Source organism: Sebastes umbrosus, chromosome 19 (assembly GCF_015220745.1).
Source record: "Sebastes umbrosus isolate fSebUmb1 chromosome 19, fSebUmb1.pri, whole genome shotgun sequence".
NCBI classification, from domain to species: Eukaryota; Metazoa; Chordata; class Actinopteri; order Perciformes; family Sebastidae; genus Sebastes; species Sebastes umbrosus.
Genome location: NC_051287.1, coordinates 21145993 through 21165290, shown reverse-complemented (window position 1 = coordinate 21165290; position 19298 = coordinate 21145993). Strand labels below are relative to the sequence as shown.

The window sequence follows — 19298 nt, the reverse complement described above, 5'->3', positions numbered from 1 at the left end:
GATGAGAAAAACTCCCACCATTGAGTCTTCCAGCCAGGCAAAGTAGTCGGGCTCAGTTGTTTGACTTTCAACTGCTTCAGAGATGGGCAGCTGAGTCTGTGGCGTGGGGACAGGAATCATCTAAAGCAGCTCGAACATTCGCCAGCGTTGATAAATCTCTGTCCCCAGCCATGACGTTGGACTCCATTGAGGCTCCATAACGTTTGACTGTGCGTGAGAAGCCACTGTCACATCTGTCGTTGAGGTGGAGGGCCGCATCACGTTTGACTGTGTGTGAGAAGCCACTGTCACACTTATGTAACCTAGCTTCACACACATCGTCTTCGCTTGCGATGTGACCTCTCCAGATGTCGATGCAGATGCTGCGAGACAAACAAACAAAACCACTGATCAATCCACTAAGACTTTTAAAAACATGGTAAAAGATACTGCTTCTTATTCTATGTATTTTGACAATCTGCAATATATCATAGTCCAATATGATCCTATGTGGTCACATATCATCGAGTTTTTATCCCATTTTACTTGAATCTGATCTACAGAAATACTGTCTTACCTTCAGTCATTTTGAGGCCTTGCTCCTGTCCCTCTCCCTCTTCCCCTTTTGCCCCTTCACAAAAACAAGACTCAGCCACTTAGCAGCTCAAGCAGCTCTGCCATAGGTGGATATTCAATCCCGGCCAAGAGTTTGGACACCGTAGTTTGGTTGTCATCCAGTGCAAGGGGGGAGTACATCGATGCAGAATCGGTGCAGAGTGATGCTGAGTGATGCTGAGTCTGTGGCGTGGGGGGAGGAGACTCAAGTATATCTATAAAAGACACTGTGTTTGAGTCATCCAGCCAGGTAAGGTAGTCTGGCTCAGTTGTTTGACTTTCAACTGCTTCAGAGATGGGCGGCAGAGTCTGTGGCGTGGGGGGAGGAGACATCTCAAGCAGCTTGAGCATCTCCACCGTTGATAAACCTTTGTCCCCAGCCATGAAGTTGGACTCCATTGAGGTGGAGGGCTCCATCACGTTTGACTGTGCGTGATGAGTCACTGTCACACTTGTCGTTGAGGTAGAGGGCTGCATCACGTTTGACTGTGCGTGATGAGTCACTGTCGTTGAGGTAGAGGGCTGCATCACGTTTGACTGTGCGTGATGAGTCACTGTCGTTGAGGTGGAGGGCTGCATCACGTTTGACTGTGCGTGATGAGTCACTGTCACACTTGTCTTTGAGGTGGAGGGCTGCATCACGTTTGACTGTGCGTGATGAGTCTCTCTCACACCTGTCGTTAAGGTAGAGGGCTTTATCATGTTTGACTGTGCGTCATGAGTCACTGTCACGTCTTTCATCGAGGTGGAGGGCTGCATCACGTTTGACTGTGCGTGATGAGTCTCTCTCACACCTGTCGTTAAGGTAGAGGGCTTTATCATGTTTGACTGTGCGTCATGAGTCACTGTCACGTCTTTCATCGAGGTGGAGGGCTGCATCACGTTTGACTGTGCGTGATGAGTCTCTCTCACACCTGACGTTGAGGTAGAGGGCTGCATCACGTTTGACTGTGCGTGATGAGTCACGCTCACACCTGTCGTTGAGGTAGAGGGCTGCATCATTTTAGACCGTGCGTGATGAGACACTGTCACGTCTGTCATCGAGGTGGAGGGCTGCATCACGTTTGACTGTGCGTGATGAGTCTCTCTCACACCTGTGTATCCTGGGGTCACACACATCCTCTTCACTTCCTGTGTGACCTCTCCAGATGTTGATGCAGATGCTGCGATAAACACAAACAAAACCACTGATCAATCCACTAAGACTTTTAAAAACATGGTAAAAGATACTGCTTCTTATTCTAGGTATTTTGACAATCTGCAATATAACATAGTCCAATATGATCCTGTGTGGTCACATGTCATTGAATTTTCATCCCATTTCACTTGAATCTGATCCACAGAAATACTGTCTTACCTTCAGTCATTTTGGAGGCCTTGCTCCTTTCCCTCTTCCTCTTTTGGCCCTACACAAAAACAAAAACATTTTAGGCTTTCTATTTGACATGAGCTGATAAAAACAAAGACTCTTTTCAGGGAACTTTGTTTCATAATTCTTTGTCAGCAGAGTGTACATACGTAATTGTTACTGGATGACCAGTCCGGGTGCTGCAGGGCGTGGAGCCGTCTTTCTCGGTCTGCCACTTGGAAGTATTTCGCCTGCTCCTCATTGGACAGTGACTTCCACTGTGGAAAGATGACAACACACTGTCAGCACACTACTACAGGTATAAACATTATCTGTAACCGCTTATCCCATCCATTGCACACAGATCCACATTAATAACAGCAGGCTCCCACAAAGTCCCACAGTGCATTTCAATAAAGAACAAGCATGTCTGCAGAATCTTTTACCAGATATGATATGATGTTGTGCACTTACTTTATCTCCAAGGATCTTGTTAACCCCTGCAGTCCCAGTGAGTTTCATTACGGCCGCATAAATTGGCCTCTGCTCCTTCATGTAAAGCATGAAGGCATTTGGCGGCTTTTTCACGTATGACCGACCATCATGCCCGTCTTCACGCTTTCTCTTACTGTGGGGATACAGAAAAAAACAGAAGAATTTTAGAGCGAGACAGTAAATTAAGCAGAATAATACAAGACATGGGTGAATGCATCCTTGTCTGTGCAGTGTTGTACATTAAAACCCATTAAAAAAAAAAAAAAACTCTTTATAATAATATTCATGCTGGCAAAGTACATTTTGACTAAAACTGGCCAGAGCTCACTTACTTTGATGTGAAGGTGCTCGGTGGTGGCGGCCGAGGTGGAGCAGCAGAGGTAGAAGTGGCGGGAAAATTGACTGGAAACCCGTAAATCACCTCTCCATTCCTGCACAGATAAAGAGACACAGAGATACTTTAGATAATAGAAAGAACGTGTTTGAAGATAAAAACAGAAGCTCAATACCTGTGTAAACTTGTGTGTGTTTGTTTGACTTCATATGTGTGTTACTTACAGCACTCCAAGAGGACGCATGCGCTGGTTCAGCGGAGGAGCAGCGTAGGGGGTGGCTGCTGCACTCGGGACGTATGGCCTGTATGGCAGGTTCTGTGAAGAGAGAGGGAAGGTCAGCCAGCCATCAAACACACACTCAAAAATAAATACAGACACCAACACTCATCTCAGCGTGTATTCAATCACACTATAGTAAAATCATTTGAGTAGAATCTGTTAAACAATCATTTCCTCAAGAAAAAAATGGGGGGCAGATATTCTCTAATTCAAGCCCTATAAAAAATAATATATAATAATATGCCCAGCCCAAACAGACTTACAGGACACCGTTATTTAGAAAAAGAGACCAGAAACCAGAGTAGCAACATAAAGTACAAATAATACTAAACAAATAAACTATCCTGACGTTTCTTCCAAACTTAACAAAAAATTTAATTTTCATAAAATAGTCCAAATAAAGCCCATCACAATTTTCAAAAGCCCAAGTTGACATCTTCAAATTCCCTTTTTGGTCTGACCAACAGTCCAAGACCCAAACACATCGACTAATTGATTAATCGGTTAATCCTTTCCGTTCTGACTGATACGTGTCTTTTTTGATGCAGATAAAACTCTTATGATACCTATCCCTAACTTAAACTTAGTATCTTACCTGTCCCTGGCTATAAGCGCCTGCCTGCCTGTACAGAGGACCTGGCTGCATGGCATACTGAGGTCCTTGGTACGGGATGGGAGCAGCATGTCCAATGCTCATTGGAGCTGCTCCCAGGGCGGTGCACCCACCATATCCTCCTCTCAGATTTTGATTCATCTGAGGGTGGACATAGCATTGTTGTCCCTGATTGTAAGCACCTGCCGTACTGTACGGGGTACTTGGAGGCTCAACGCTGTGCGGAGCTGCTCCCAGGGGGGTGCACCCACCATATCCATATCCACTCAGATTTTGATCAATCTGAGGGCGGATGTTGAGGTCAGGAACGACAACAGGAGGTGGAGGCGGATTTGATGGGTTGAGCGGGCCCATCACATCGTGAAACACATTTTGGAGAGTGGAAAGCAGGTCAGTGTCATCCAGCTCTTCCAGGAAGTGCATCACATCTACACACGTGTCGGTGTCAGACATCTTGTGTCCGGCCTCCTTACAGTTTCAACTCCAGAAGAATGACAGACTCTATCTGAAAGTTACTGGTATCCTGTGACACACATTGATAAAAAGATGATATTTAGACATTTATAGGGAGTAAAATCAAGGATTAAAGCACCAGGTGCAAACTAGATTCTTGGATAGAGTCAAGATGAGAGGGAGCAGCATTTATTTACAGTAAATGTCCCCAATTAGCTGACTGAGAGTTATAGTATAATACTACTATGACTAATAATAATAATAATACCTAATAATAATAGCTGAATTAGAAATATAAACACACACCTACAAAATAAGAGTCTATTACTAAGAGAAGCATGTCTGCTATTTTCTACTTCTACTTTACCACATGGCAAAGGAAATTACAGTACATTTTACTTTACTACATTTATTTGACAGCTATGCAGATACATATTTGACGCAGCTGATTTAACACATGATGCATTTTTAAAGATTGAACTACCAAACAATATACAAAGTTGATAATTGGTTTCACCTGGACAGCATGAAACATTTGAATACAGCTTACATGTTGATGAATCAGTATTAATAATCCAATAATATAATATATAATATAATATAAAACTTTGAAAGGTGCCAATCTGCATGATAACTACTTTCAATTTTGAGCAAATTTGCTTTAGTTAAGTAAAATGCAACATTTACTTGCAGTATGTTTTTACATTGTAGTTTTGCTATTTCTACCTAACTAACAGTTAAACCAATAAACCAACATCCAAAAAAGTTTCTCAACTTTCTTCAACAATTCATTGGAGTTGAAAAATCCTGATGGATTGACAACTAACAGACCAAAGGAACAATATGTTTAAGTAATGCTATAGCTGTCAGTTTAGAGAGCCAAGTGCATCTCAGTCAGATTCATGAGGTTTTACTGTCACACATTGAAATTGAGCTAAAAAAAAAAAGCTAGAGCTGTTTACCTACCTGATGCGTTTAATGACTGCTTGCTATATCTGTGATTTTCGAAATTGTTCAGAAATATCTTCACTTCTCCTCGAGACAATGAGATGTTCACACAATGAAAACTACAGACGATATGAGGTTTCTCACCCAAAATTGCACTTATGTAGACTTTGCACGTTCTGTATAGAACGCCACAGAACGTTCTGATTGACCATAGAATAGAACGGTACATTATGACGTGCACCCTTAATTCGCAAATTCTGTTACCTGGGCAACAGATGCACATTCCGGGCATTACCTGATCTTCAGCATCATGTCAATGATGTCACCTCTTCATCCATAACCAGTTCATACTGTCCTACATCTACTCAAGTATTATACTTAAGTACAGTTTTAGGTACTTTGACTTTAATTGAGTATTTCCATGCTACTTTATACTTACTACATTTCAGAGGGAACAATTGTACATTTAGCACATTTATTTGATAGCTGTACCAGTTACTGATACAGACAGTAATATAATCTACACATTATGATGTATTGATATACATTTAGCTACCCACCAATTAAAATGTGCCCTACCTTTATCAGTTGCAACATTAAAGTGATGCTTACACTTGAATGCATCATAATTATAATCCAATAATATAAGATATGCAATTCTGAAATTGACTACTTTGCATAATGAGTTCTTTTACTTTTGGTGCTTTAAGTATATTTTGATGTTGATATGTTTGTACTTTAAGTGAATACATGACCTTGTAACATAGTATTTTTACACTGTGGTGGTGTATTGCTACTTTTATTTTAAATAAAGATCTGAGAACTTCTTCCACCACTGCATAGAGTTTACTGATAACCATTACATCCATTGTGAATGTCCCTATCTCTTCTCTGCCTACTGGAGAACTCCTTATTTCAGTCCTATGTACCTGTAGAGGTGGCCCAACCAGGCCAGCTGAGACTTTACTGCCTTTAAGAGGCTATAGCGGGCTCAGTCTTTAAGCTAGAGTGAAAATACTGGTATCACAGAGGTCCCTTGACCTCTGACCTCAAGATATGTGAATGAAGATGGATTCTATCCCCATACTAGCCATTTCACATAGTGAGCCCATTTTTTAAAACTTGACCTCACTGTAGGCTATAAAATGACCTCTTATGACCTCTAGGATAATCACAGCCTCATGACACCATCATAACCCTCATTGACAACTACAAACTAGAGACCTGTGTGTGTTTTAAAATAAGTCAACAAACACCCAAATGGGATTTAGCTTGTGGATGATTTAATGAAAATATTGGACTATGGAGACATTAATATGGACTTTGTATGAAACATTTTCCATAAATATCAACTGAAACTATCTTAACTGTAGTTCTCTGGGCCTGCTAACATGTAATGGCATGGGTGCACAGCTTCAGAGGTAAAATTAGCTCTATGCAATTTATAGGCACTTCCTGAGGCACCGCTGGCTGTACAGCTCCCGCAGGCTGGGCAGCTCGCACCCGGTGATGTGTTGGGCCGAGTGCACCACTCTTCCCAGCGCCTTACGGCCCACGTTGGTGCAGTTGCCATACCAGGTGGTGAAGCAGCCTGTCAGGAGGCTCTCTATGGTGCCCCGGTAGAAGTCCCTGAGGATTTGTGGTTTCAGTCTAAAAGTCCTTAAGCGCCTAATATATTTGTTTATATACACAAATAGAGTCATATTCTCTCTATCAAATTCGTGCTCCTGAGATATTGGATCAAAAATGAATTAAAAAAATTTCCCAGAACTTCTTTGTAAGAGATCACTTAGATCATTGCCCAACTGAATTTATTCAAGATTGCAACCAGTTCCCTTCTCTCAGCCTCATATTTAGGACAGTAGAGCATAACATGTTCTAAAGTTTCTTCCTGATTACAAAATGTACACCTTCCTCTATTATGTTTTCCTATTTTAAATGATGTACTGTTTAATCCAGTATGCCCAAAACGAAGCCTAGATATTACTGTTTCCTCTCTCTGGGTTCTCCTTGTGCTTCTCATCATACCTACTTTTCTTTGAATTATGTATAACCACCTTCCTGTTCTCTTTTGTACCGCGCTGCTTTTGCCACCTTTCTTTCAGTTTATGCTTAATCCTGGTCTTCATATCCGTTTTACTAAAGGGTACTGTGATGTCAATCTGATTTGTTTTTCTGGCTTCCTTTGCACACTTGTCAACTGATTCATTTCCTTCCTATCTATACAAAGGTCATATCTAATCCCATCATTTTAATTCTATATAGTGTTTGCTGTATCTCCATTTAAACATCTGCTCTGCACTTCAAGCTGATCAACGACGAACTGGAATCTGAGCATATTATTTATCCCAGCGGTCTCACATATTCAACCCATTGTAATGCCAACAAAATGCCATCATCTCCCCAGTATACACCGTTAATCCATCAGTGATTCGTTTGCAGACTTCAATGTTGAAATCTGGGACTATGAATGAAATATTGATTTTGTGTGTTTGAAATATCAGTATAGATTTGGACATAGCTATAATAGTTGTTTTCTTTATAGGTCTTTATTACTTGTGGTTGTAGAATAAACTGCTTATCTTTGTTCTTTTTGCCCCAAGCAATGTGAGATCTACCATAGGGACAGGAAGCCTCCATGATTGTATTAATGAGAGTGGGGAATGTTATCATAAACCACTAAACACTGAACCAATTATATAAAATAAAATAAAAAATAAAAAGATTGACAAGCTATTTAAAATACATAAACAGAAAATAAAATATTTTAGTAAGTCTCAATTTTTGGATTATTTTTTTTGCTTTTATTTTAAGTATGTGAGAGACACGAAATGCAGCGGAGGAAGAGGGATGACACACTGCAAAGGGCACCCCTTTTTGTAAGATTTAATAAAATAGGAGAGATAACAAAGAAACAATATTATATTATATATATATCACCTCATAAAGCCTCTAAAGATTTAAGAGACGCTTTAGCTATAGTATATGTAAATGGTTGTAAGTGAAAATCTCATCTTAGAACTGTTATAAACCTCATGATTTAAAATCACAAACCTATTTTTCATTATTTTAAAGTTAGAGTCGAAGGATCTTTATTGTTACCGAGCTTCACTAAACTGATCATAGATCAGATTAGGTTGACTCTATAACTTCAAAAACAGTTGTGCTCTGAAATCTGGTTTGAATAACTTATAAAAATGTGGTTTATGCAAAGACAGTTTGTTGAAAAAAAGCTAACTGCTGTAAAGAATAAAAAAACAATTACACCTCAAATATGCTAAAAGACCTAAAAGATTTGTTGCACTTGATCTACAAAAAAACATATTTACATATAACATTTGTTTTCTTTGTTTTATTTGCTGTATATTGAAATACCACAAAACATAGTCAGCATACGACATTCTCTGTATTTAGACCCTCGATTCGGATGAGGAAAATCTCCCACCATTGAGTCTTCCAGCCAGGCAAAGTAGTCGGGCTCAGTTGTTTGACTTTCAACTGCTTCAGAGATGGGCAGCTGAGTCTGTGGCGTGGGGACAGGAATCATCTAAAGCAGCTCGAACATTCGCCAGCGTTGATAAATCTCTGTCCCCAGCCATGACGTTGGACTCCATTGAGGCTCCATAACGTTTGACTGTGCGTGAGAAGCCACTGTCACATCTGTCGTTGAGGTGGAGGGCCGCATCACGTTTGACTGTGTGTGAGAAGCCACTGTCACACTTATATAACCTAGCTTCACACACATCGTCTTCGCTTGCGATGTGACCTCTCCAGATGTCGATGCAGATGCTGCGAGACAAACAAACAAAACCACTGATCAATCCACTAAGACTTTTAAAAACATGGTAAAAGATACTGCTTCTTATTCTATGTATTTTGACAATCTGCAATATATCATAGTCCAATATGATCCTATGTGGTCACATATCATCGAGTTTTTATCCCATTTTACTTGAATCTGATCTACAGAAATACTGTCTTACCTTCAGTCATTTTGAGGCCTTGCTCCTGTCCCTCTCCCTCTTCCCCTTTTGCCCCTTCACAAAAACAAGACTCAGCCACTTAGCAGCTCAAGCAGCTCTGCCATAGGTGGATATTCAATCCCGGCCAAGAGTTTGGACACCGTAGTTTGGTTGTCATCCAGTGCAAGGGGGGAGTACATCGATGCAGAATCGGTGCAGAGTGATGCTGAGTGATGCTGAGTCTGTGGCGTGGGGGGAGGAGACTCAAGTATATCTATAAAAGACACTGTGTTTGAGTCATCCAGCCAGGTAAGGTAGTCTGGCTCAGTTGTTTGACTTTCAACTGCTTCAGAGATGGGCGGCAGAGTCTGTGGCGTGGGGGGAGGAGACATCTCAAGCAGCTTGAGCATCTCCACCGTTGATAAACCTTTGTCCCCAGCCATGAAGTTGGACTCCATTGAGGTGGAGGGCTCCATCACGTTTGACTGTGCGTGATGAGTCACTGTCACACTTGTCGTTGAGGTAGAGGGCTGCACCACGTTCGACTGTGCGTGATGAGTCACTGTCGTTGAGGTAGAGGGCTGCATCACGTTTGACTGTGCGTGATGAGTCACTGTCACACTTGTCTTTGAGGTGGAGGGCTGCATCACGTTTGACTGTGCGTGATGAGTCTCTCTCACACCTGTCGTTAAGGTAGAGGGCTTTATCATGTTTGACTGTGCGTCATGAGTCACTGTCACGTCTTTCATCGAGGTGGAGGGCTGCATCACGTTTGACTGTGCGTGATGAGTCTCTCTCACACCTGTCGTTAAGGTAGAGGGCTTTATCATGTTTGACTGTGCGTCATGAGTCACTGTCACGTCTTTCATCGAGGTAGAGGGCTGCATCACGTTTGACTGTGCGTGATGAGTCTCTCTCACACCTGTCGTTGAGGTAGAGGGCTGCATCATTTTAGACCGTGCGTGATGAGACACTGTCACGTCTGTCATCGAGGTGGAGGGCTGCATCACGTTTGACTGTGCGTGATGAGTCTCTCTCACACCTGTGTATCCTGGGGTCACACACATCCTCTTCACTTCCTGTGTGACCTCTCCAGATGTTGATGCAGATGCTGCGATAAACACAAACAAAACCACTGATCAATCCACTAAGACTTTTAAAAACATGGTAAAAGATACTGCTTCTTATTCTATGTATTTTGACAATCTGCAATATAACGTAGTCCAATATGATCCTGTGTGGTCACATGTCATCGAATTTTCATCCCATTTCACTTGAATCTGATCCACAGAAATACTGTCTTACCTTCAGTCATTTTGGAGGCCTTGCTCCTTTCCCTCTTCCTCTTTTGGCCCTACACAAAAACAAAAACATTTTAGGCTTTCTATTTGACATGAGCTGATAAAAACAAAGACTCTTTTCAGGGAACTTTGTTTCATAATTCTTTGTCAGCAGAGTGTACATACGTAATTGTTACTGGATGACCAGTCCGGGTGCTGCAGGGCGTGGAGCCGTCTTTCTCGGTCTGCCACTTGGAAGTATTTCGCCTGCTCCTCATTGGACAGCGACTTCCACTGTGGAAAGATGACAACACACTGTCAGCACACTACTACAGGTATAAACATTATCTGTAACCGCTTATCCCATTCATTGCACACAGATCCACATTAATAACAGCAGGCTCCCACAAAGTCCCACAGTGCATTTCAATAAAGAACAAGCATGTCTGCAGAATCTTTTACCAGATATGATATGATGTTGTGCACTTACTTTATCTCCAAGGATCTTGTTAACCCCTGCAGTCCCAGTGAGTTTCATTACGGCCGCATAAATTGGCCTCTGCTCCTTCATGTAAAGCATGAAGGCATTTGGCGGCTTTTTCACGTATGACCGACCATCATGCCCGTCTTCACGCTTTCTCTTACTGTGGGGATACAGAAAAAAACAGAAGAATTTTAGAGCGAGACAGTAAAGTAAGCAGAATAATACAAGACATGGGTGAATGCATCCTTGTCTGTGCAGTGTTGTACATTAAAACCCATTATAAAAAATACCTCTTTATAATAATATTCATGCTGGCAAAGTACATTTTGACTAAAACTGGCCAGAGCTCACTTACTTTGATGTGAAGGTGCTCGGTGGTGGAGGCCGAGGTGGAGCAGCAGAGGTAGAAGTGGCGGGAAAATTGACTGGAAACCCGTAAATCACCTCTCCATTCCTGCACAGATAAAGAGACACAGAGATACTTTAGATAATAGAAAGAACGTGTTTGAAGATAAAAACAGAAGCTCAATACCTGTGTAAACTTGTGTGTGTTTGTTTGACTTCATATGTGTGTTACTTACAGCACTCCAAGAGGACGCATGCGCTGGTTCAGCGGAGGAGCAGCGTAGGGGGTGGCTGCTGCACTCGGGACGTATGGCCTGTATGGCAGGTTCTGTGAAGAGAGAGGGAAGGTCAGCCAGCCATCAAACACACACTCAAAAATAAATACAGACACCAACACTCATCTCAGCGTGTATTCAATCACACTACAGTAAAATCATTTGAGTAGAATCTGTTAAACAATCATTTCCTCAAGAAAAAAATGGGGGGCAGATATTCTCTAATTCAAGCCCTATAAAAAATAATATATAATAATATGCCCAGCCCAAACAGACTTACAGGACACCGTTATTTAGAAAAAAGAGACCAGAAACCAGAGTAGCAACATAAAGTACAAATAATACTAAACAAATAAACTATCCCGACGTTTCTTCCAAACTTAACAAAAAATTTAATTTTCATAAAATAGTCCAAATAAAGCCCATCACAATTTTCAAAAGCCCAAGTTGACATCTTCAAATTCCCTTTTTGGTCAGACCAACAGTCCAAGACCCAAACACATCGACTAATTGATTAATCGGTTAATCCTTTCCGTTCTGACTGATACGTGTCTTTTTTGATGCAGATAAAACTCTTATGATACCTATCCCTAACTTAAACTTAGTATCTTACCTGTCCCTGGCTATAAGCGCCTGCCTGCCTGTACGGAGGACCTGGCTGCATGGCATACTGAGGTCCTTGGTACGGGATGGGAGCAGCATGTCCAATGCTCATTGGAGCTGCTCCCAGGGCGGTGCACCCACCATATCCTCCTCTCAGATTTTGATTCATCTGAGGGTGGACATAGCATTGTTGTCCCTGATTGTAAGCACCTGCCGTACTGTACAGGGTACTTGGAGGCTCAACGCTGTGCGGAGCTGCTCCCAGGGGGGTGCACCCACCATATCCATATCCACTCAGATTTTGATCAATCTGAGGGCGGATGTTGAGGTCAGGAACGACAACAGGAGGCGGAGGCAGATTTGATGGGTTGAGCGGGCCCATCACATCGTGTAACACATTTTGGAGAGTGGAAAGCAGATCGATGTCGTCCAGCTCTTCCAGGAAGTGCATCACATCTACACACGTGTCGGTGTCAGACATCTTGTGTCCGGCCTCCTTACAGTTTCAACTCCAGAAGAATGACAGACTCTATCTGAAAGTTACTGGTATCCTGTGACACACATTGATAAAAAGATGATATTTAGACATTTATAGGGAGTAAAATAAAGGTTTAAGGGCACCAGGTGCAAACTAGATTCTTGGTTAGAGTCAAGATGAGAGGGAACAGTAAATGTCCCCAATTAGCTCACTGAGAGTGATAACAGAATCTTGAATACTACTATGACTAATAATAATAATACCTAATAATAATAGCTGAATTAGAAATATAAACACACACCTACACAATAAGAGTCTATCAATAAGAGATGCATGAAATCACGGTGTGACTGTAGGGAAAGTTCCCACTATAAAAGTACTCTGTTACATACTATTAAGAGTTTTTTTCCCCCATGTCTGTTACTTTCTACTTCTACTTTACCACATGTCAAAGGAAATTACAGTACATTTTACTTTGCTACATTTACTTGACAGCTATGCAGATAAATATTGTATGCAGCTTATTTAACACATGATGCATTTTTTAAAGATTGAACTACCAAAAGCTGATGATTGGTTTCACCTGGACAGCATGAAACATTTGAATACAGCTTACACGTTGATAAATCAGTATTAATAATCCAATAATATAATATTTAATATGATCTAAAACTTTGAAAGGTGCCAATCTGCATGATAACTACTTTAAATTTTGAGCAAATTTGCTTTAGTTAAGTAAAATGCAACATTTATTTGCAGTATGTTTTTACATTGTAGTTTTGCTATTTCTACCTAACTAACAGTTAAACCAATAAACCAACATCCAAAAAAGTTTCTCAACTTTCTTCAACAATTCTTGGAGTTGAAAAATCCTGATGGATTGACAACTAACAGACCAAAGGAACAATATGTTTAAGTAATGCTATAGCTGTCAGTTTAGAGAGCCAAGTGCATCTCAGTCAGATTCATGAGAGGTTTTACTGTCACACATTGAAATTGAGCTAAAAAAAAAAAGCTAGAGCTGTTTACCTACCTGATGCGTTTAATGACTGCTTGCTATATCTGTGATTTTCGAAATTGTTCAGAAATATCTTCACTTCTCCTCGAGACAATGAGATGTTCACACAATGAAAACTACAGACGATATGAGATTTCTCACCAAAATTGCACTTATGAAGACTTTGCACGTTCTGTCATAGAACGCCACAGAACGTTCTGATTGACCATAGAATAGAACGGTACATTATGACGTGCACCCTTAATTCGCAAATTCTGTTACCTGGGCAACAGATGCACATTCAGGGCATTACCTGATCTTCAGCATCATGTCAATGATGTCACCTCTTCATCCATAAGCAGTTCATGCAGTCCTACATCTACTCAAGTATTAAACTTAAGTACAGTTTTAGGTACTTTGACTTTAATTGAGTATTTCCATGCTACTTTATACTTACTACATTTCAGAGGGAACAATTGTACATTTAGCACATTTATTTGATAGCTGTACCAGTTACTGATACAGATAGTAATATAATCTACACATTATGATGTATTGATATACATTTAGCTACCCACCAATTAAAATGTGCCCTACCTTTATCAGTTGCAACATTAAAGTGATGCTTACACTTGAATGCATCATAATTATAATCCAAAAATATAAGATATGCAATTCTGAAATTGACTACTTTGCATAATGAGTTCTTTTACTTTTGGTGCTTTAAGTATATTTTGATGTTGATATGTTTGTAATTTAAGTGAATGCATGACCTTGTAACAGAGTATTTTTACACTGTGGTGGTGTATTGCTACTTTTATTTTAAATAAAGATCTGAGAACTTCTTCCACCACTGCATAGAGTTTACTGATAATCATTACATCCATTGTGAATGTCCCTATCTCTTCTCTGCCTACTGGAGAACTCCTTATTTCAGTCCTATGTACCTGTAGAGGTGGCCCAACCAGGCCAGCTGAGACTTTACTGCCTTTAAGAGGCCATAGCGGGCTCAGTCTTTAAGCTAGAGTGAAAACGAAGAGTGTCGAACTTCACCCAGTATGTGACCTGTAACACAAGACACAATAAGACCCTGGACCTGCTGTATGCCAACATTAAGGAGGCATACAGCGCCACTGTTCTCCCCCCCCCTTGGCGGTTCAGACCACAACCTCATCAGGCTTGTGCCAACATACAAGCCTGTTGTCAGGAGGCAGCCCGCCACCACCAGGACTGTTCAACAGTGGTCAGTGGAAGTTGAGGAGGAGCTGTGGGAGTGTTACAGGTCAACAGACTGGGAGTTGTTTGACAGGGTCCACGGCGAGGACATCGATGGACTCTCCCACTGCATCACAGACTACATTAGGTTCTGTGAGGAGAGCATCGTACCCACCAAAAAAGGTACGCTGCTTTCCTAACAACAAGCCCTGGATCAATGGGGACATTAAAGCCCTGTTGAACAGGAAGAAGAGGGCGTTCATGGCCGGGGACATTGAGGGGGCCAAGGTTGTCCAGAAGGAGCTGAAAAAGGAGCTGAGGGCGGCCAAGGACACCTACAAAGACAGACTGGAGGGGAGACTACAGGCCGACAGCTCCAGGGAGGTGTGGGGGGGGGGTTCAGGAAGATAACTGGCTACAAACAGCCGAGCCCTGGTGTTGAGGGGACCCAGGAACATGCAAATGAGCTAAACCTGTTTTTCAACAGGTTTGACCAACCAACCCCCATGAGCTCAGCAGGACAGCCTGGGTCCTCACTCACCAACACCAGTGCCCCCCCTCCACACCTCTCCTTCCCCTCCTCCCCCCCCCCTCCCACACCTCTCCTCCTCCCCCCAGCACCCCTTTCCACACCTCTCCTCCTCCCCCCAGCACCCCCTTCCACACCTCTCCTCCTCCCCCCAGCACCCATCCCCAGGAGGCAGCAGCAGCTTGCCCCCCCCATACCTACCCTGAGGATCACATCCACAGCATGTCCTTTGCACCTGGAGACATTGCAACATCCACCCTGATCATCACAAGGGGCCAGGTGAGGAAGCAGCTCTCAAAGATCAGCGTGAACAAGGCCAGGGGACCAGACAACATCAACCCCAGGGTGCTCAAGGTGTGTGCTGGGGAGCTGGCAGCAGCGTTCCAGCACCTCTTCAGCCTCTCCCTGAGGCTGAAGAAGGTTCCCCAGCTCTGGAAGACCTCCTGCATCGTCCCGGTGGCCAAGAAGGGACACCCCAGCACCCCCAATGACTACAGGCCAGTTGCTCTGACGTCACACGTCATGAAGATCTTTGAGAGACTGGTTCTGCAGCACCTCAAGCCCCTTGTGAGCGACTTCCGGGACCCCCTGCAGTTTGCATACCAGGAAAACATCGGTGTGGATGATGCCATCACCTACATGCTCCACAGAGCCTACACTCACCTGGAGAGGCCGCACAGCTCTGTAAGAATATTGTTCTTTGACTTCTCTAGTGCCTTCAACACCATCCTGCCACTCCGGCTAGCTGAGAAGCTCTCAGTGATGCAGGTAGATCATGGCCTGGTGGCCTGGATTACGGACTACCTCACCAGCAGACCACAGTATGTCAGACTGCAGGGCAGCCTGTCAGATGTGCTGGTGAGCAACACCGGCGCCCCCCAAGGAACTGTGCTGTCTCCCTTCCTGTTCACCACCTACACCTCCGACTTTCGCTTCCACTCGGGTACATGCCACCTACAGAAGTTCTCCGATGACTCCTCCATCGTCAGCTGCATCACAGATGACAACGAGGAGGAGTACAGAGCCCTGGTGGAGAACTTCATAGGGTGGTGTGATAACAATCACCTCCAGCTCAACATTGGAAAGACCAAGGAGCTGGTGGTGGACTTCCGGCGGAGCACGAGGCCCCCAACTCCCATCACCATCCGAGGGGAGGAGGTGGAGGTGGTGGACACCTACAAGTTCCTGGGAGTACATATGAACAGTAGACTTGACTAGACTGATAACACCGAGGCCCTCTACAGGAAGGGACAGAGCAAACTGTTCTTCCTGAGGAGGCTCAGGTCTTTTAATGTATGCAATAGGCTGCTGCAGATGTTTTACCAGTCTGTAGTAGCCAGTGTTCTCTTTTTGCTGTGGTATGTTGGGGGGGTAACATGAACACAAGGGATGCCAACAGACTGAACAGGCTGGTGAGGAAGGCTGGCTCTGTGGTTGGATCTGAGCTGGATGGTCTGGAGGTGGTGGCAGAGGGCAGGATGAGGAGGAAGCTGGACGCTATCCTGGAAAACCCCTTCCACCCCCTCCATGATGAGCTAGTCAAGATGAGGAGCACCTTCAGCCACAGACTCATCCCTCCTCGGCACAACACAAAGCGCCTGGGTCAGTCCTTCATGCTGGTAGCCATCAGGCTCCACAACCAAGGCTGACCCCCATATGACAACTATTAGGACTTTTAAGAAATTTAAACATGCACTATCTGGCGCACTTTACACTCACTTTACACTATACATCCTACATACCACTTTATTGCTGACTGCACATATGTACATATTACATTTATTTATTTATTTATTTATTGTACATACTACATTTATTTATTGACGGACTGTACACACTATGTTCACCCATTCACTCTGTATCTTTTATATCTCTATTATTGTCTTTAGAATTTTTGTATACCTTTACCTCTCCTGTGATTCACTCTGTTTGCTGATGTTGTTGCTTTGACACCTGAATTTCCCTCCGGGGATTAATAAAGGTCCATCTTATCTTATCTTATCTTTAAAATACTGGTATCACAGAGGTCCCTTGACCTCTGACCTCAAGATATGTGAATGAAGATGGGTTCTATCCCCATACTAGCCATTTCACATAGTGAGCCCATTTTTTAAAACTTGACCTCACTGTAGGCTATAAAATGACCTCTTATGACCTCTAGGATAATCACAGCCTCATGACACCATCATAACCCTCATTGACAACTACAAACTGGAGACCTGTGTGTGTTTTAAAATAAGTCAACAAACACCCAAATGGGATTTAGCTTGTGGATGATTTAATGAAAATATTGGACTATGGAGACATTAATATGGACTTTGTATGAAACATTTTCCATAAATATCAACTGAAACTATCTTAACTGTAGTTCTCTGGGCCTGCTAACATGTAATGGCATGGGTGCACAGCTTCAGAGGTAAAATTAGCTCTATGCAATTTATAGGCACTTCCTGAGGCACCGCTGGCTGTACAGCTCCTGCAGGCTGGGCAGCTCGCACCCGGTGATGTGTTGGGCCGAGTGCACCACCCTTCCCAGCGCCTTACGGCCCACGTTGGTGCAGTTGCCATACCAGGTGGTGAAGCAGCCTGTCAGGAGGCTCTCTATGGTGCCCCGGTAGAAGTCCCTGAGGATTTGTGGTTTCAGTCTAAAAGTCCTTAAGCGCCTAATATATTTGTATATATACACAAATAGAGTCATATTCTCTCTATCAAATTCGTGCTCCTGAGATATTGGATCAAAAATGAATTAAACATTTTTCCCAGAACTTCTTTGTAAGAGATCACTTAGATCATTGCCCAACTGAATTTCTTCAAGATTGCAACCAGTTCCCTTCTCTCAGCCTCATATTTAGCAAAGTAGAGCATAACATGATCTAAAGTTTCTTCCTGATTACAAAATGTACACCTTCCTCTATTATGTTTTCCTATTTTAAATGATGTACTGTTTAATCCAGTATGCCCAAAATGTAGCCTAGATATTACTGTTTCCTCTCTCTGGGTTCTCCTTGTGCTTCTCATCATACTTTTCTTTGAATTATGTATAGCCACCTTCCTGTTCTCTCTTCTCCAGCGCTACTTTTGCCACCTTTCTTTCAGCTTATGCTTAATCGTGGTCTTCATTTCCGTTTTACTAAACGGTACTGTGATGTCAATCTGATTTGTTTTTTCTGGCTTCCTTTGCACACTTGTCAACTGATTCATTTCCTTCCTATCTATACAAAGGTCATATCTAATCCCATCATTTGAATTCTATATAGTGTTTGCTGTATCTCCATTAAAACATCTGCTCTGCACTTCAAGCTGATCAACGACGAACTGGAATCTGAGCATATTACTGATCCCAACGGTCTCACATATTCAACCCATTGTAATGCCAACAAAATGCCATCATCTCCCCAGTATACACCGATAATCCATCAGTGATTCGTTTGCAGACTTCAATGTTGAAATCTGGGACTATGAATGAAATATTGATTTTGTCTGTTTGAAGCATCAGTATAGATTTGGAAATAGCTATAATAGTTGTTTTCTATATAGGTCTTTATTACTTGTGGTTGTAGAATAAACTGCTTGTCTTTGTTCTTTTTGCCCCAGGCAATGTGAGATCTACCATAGGGACAGGAAGCCTCCATGATTAAATCAATGAAAGTGGGGAATGTTATCTTAAACCACTAAACACTGAACCAATTATATAAAATAAAATAAAAAATAAAAAGATTGACAAGCTATTTAAAATACATAAGCAGAAAATAAAATATTTTAGTAAGTCTCTATTTTTGGATTATTTTTTTTGCTTTTATTTTAAGTATGTGAGAGACACGAAATGCAGCGGAGGAAGAGGGATGACACACTGCAAAGGGCACCCCTTTTTGTAAGATTTAATAAAATAGGAGTGATAACAAAGAAACAATATTATATTATATATATATCACCTCATAAAGCCTCTAAAGATTTAAGAGACGCTTTAGCTATAGTATATGTAAATGGATGTAAGTGAAAATCTCATCTTAGAACTGCTATAAACCTCATGATTTAAAATCACAAACCTATTTTTCATTATTTTAA

General features: G+C 42.2%; 2 protein-coding genes across 2 annotated transcripts; both read right to left on the bottom strand.

The window, feature by feature from the left end:
* Positions 1 to 64: 64 nt before the first annotated feature.
* On the bottom strand, positions 65 to 4018 carry LOC119478602 (transcription factor 7-like 1-B). Its single transcript, XM_037753435.1, has 9 exons — positions 3647 to 4018; positions 2996 to 3087; positions 2770 to 2868; positions 2345 to 2570; positions 2113 to 2220; positions 1952 to 2000; positions 1689 to 1757; positions 557 to 1388; positions 65 to 362 (listed from the first exon to the last, which is right to left on the bottom strand). Exons 1-8 carry the CDS (start codon positions 4016 to 4018, stop codon positions 628 to 630), a joined length of 1776 nt encoding a protein of 591 aa, XP_037609363.1. The 3' UTR covers positions 65 to 362; positions 557 to 627.
* A 4384-nt stretch (positions 4019 to 8402) lies between these two features.
* On the bottom strand, positions 8403 to 13612 carry LOC119478208 (transcription factor 7-like 1). Its single transcript, XM_037752769.1, has 8 exons — positions 13526 to 13612; positions 12025 to 12565; positions 11373 to 11464; positions 11147 to 11245; positions 10798 to 10951; positions 10494 to 10601; positions 10333 to 10381; positions 8403 to 8854 (listed from the first exon to the last, which is right to left on the bottom strand). The coding sequence occupies exons 2-8, from the start codon at positions 12493 to 12495 to the stop codon at positions 8613 to 8615; spliced, it is 1215 nt and encodes a 404-aa protein (XP_037608697.1). The 5' UTR covers positions 12496 to 12565; positions 13526 to 13612; the 3' UTR covers positions 8403 to 8612.
* Positions 13613 to 19298: the final 5686 nt, after the last annotated feature.

What these genes read in the sequence shown, in the direction of transcription:
- LOC119478208 (XM_037752769.1), bottom strand. Translation starts at nt 12,495, where the DNA reads ATGTCTGACACCGACACGTGTGTAGATGTGATGCACTTCCTGGAAGAG. An exon ending in GCGCTTATAGCCAGGGACAG is followed by an intron (nt 11,465 to 12,024) that starts GTAAGATACTAA and finishes CTCTCTTCACAG; the next exon opens with AACCTGCCATACAGGCCATA. An exon ending in GGCCTCCAAAATGACTGAAG is followed by an intron (nt 8,855 to 10,332) that starts GTAAGACAGTAT and finishes TTTGTCTCGCAG; the next exon opens with CATCTGCATCGACATCTGGA.
- LOC119478602 (XM_037753435.1), bottom strand. Translation starts at nt 4,018, where the DNA reads ATGGGCCCGCTCAACCCATCAAATCCGCCTCCACCTCCTGTTGTCGTT. An exon ending in CCGAGCACCTTCACATCAAA is followed by an intron (nt 2,571 to 2,769) that starts GTAAGTGAGCTC and finishes GTATCCCCACAG; the next exon opens with TAAGAGAAAGCGTGAAGACG. An exon ending in TGTGACCCCAGGATACACAG is followed by an intron (nt 1,389 to 1,688) that starts GTGTGAGAGAGA and finishes CCTTAACGACAG; the next exon opens with GTGTGAGAGAGACTCATCAC.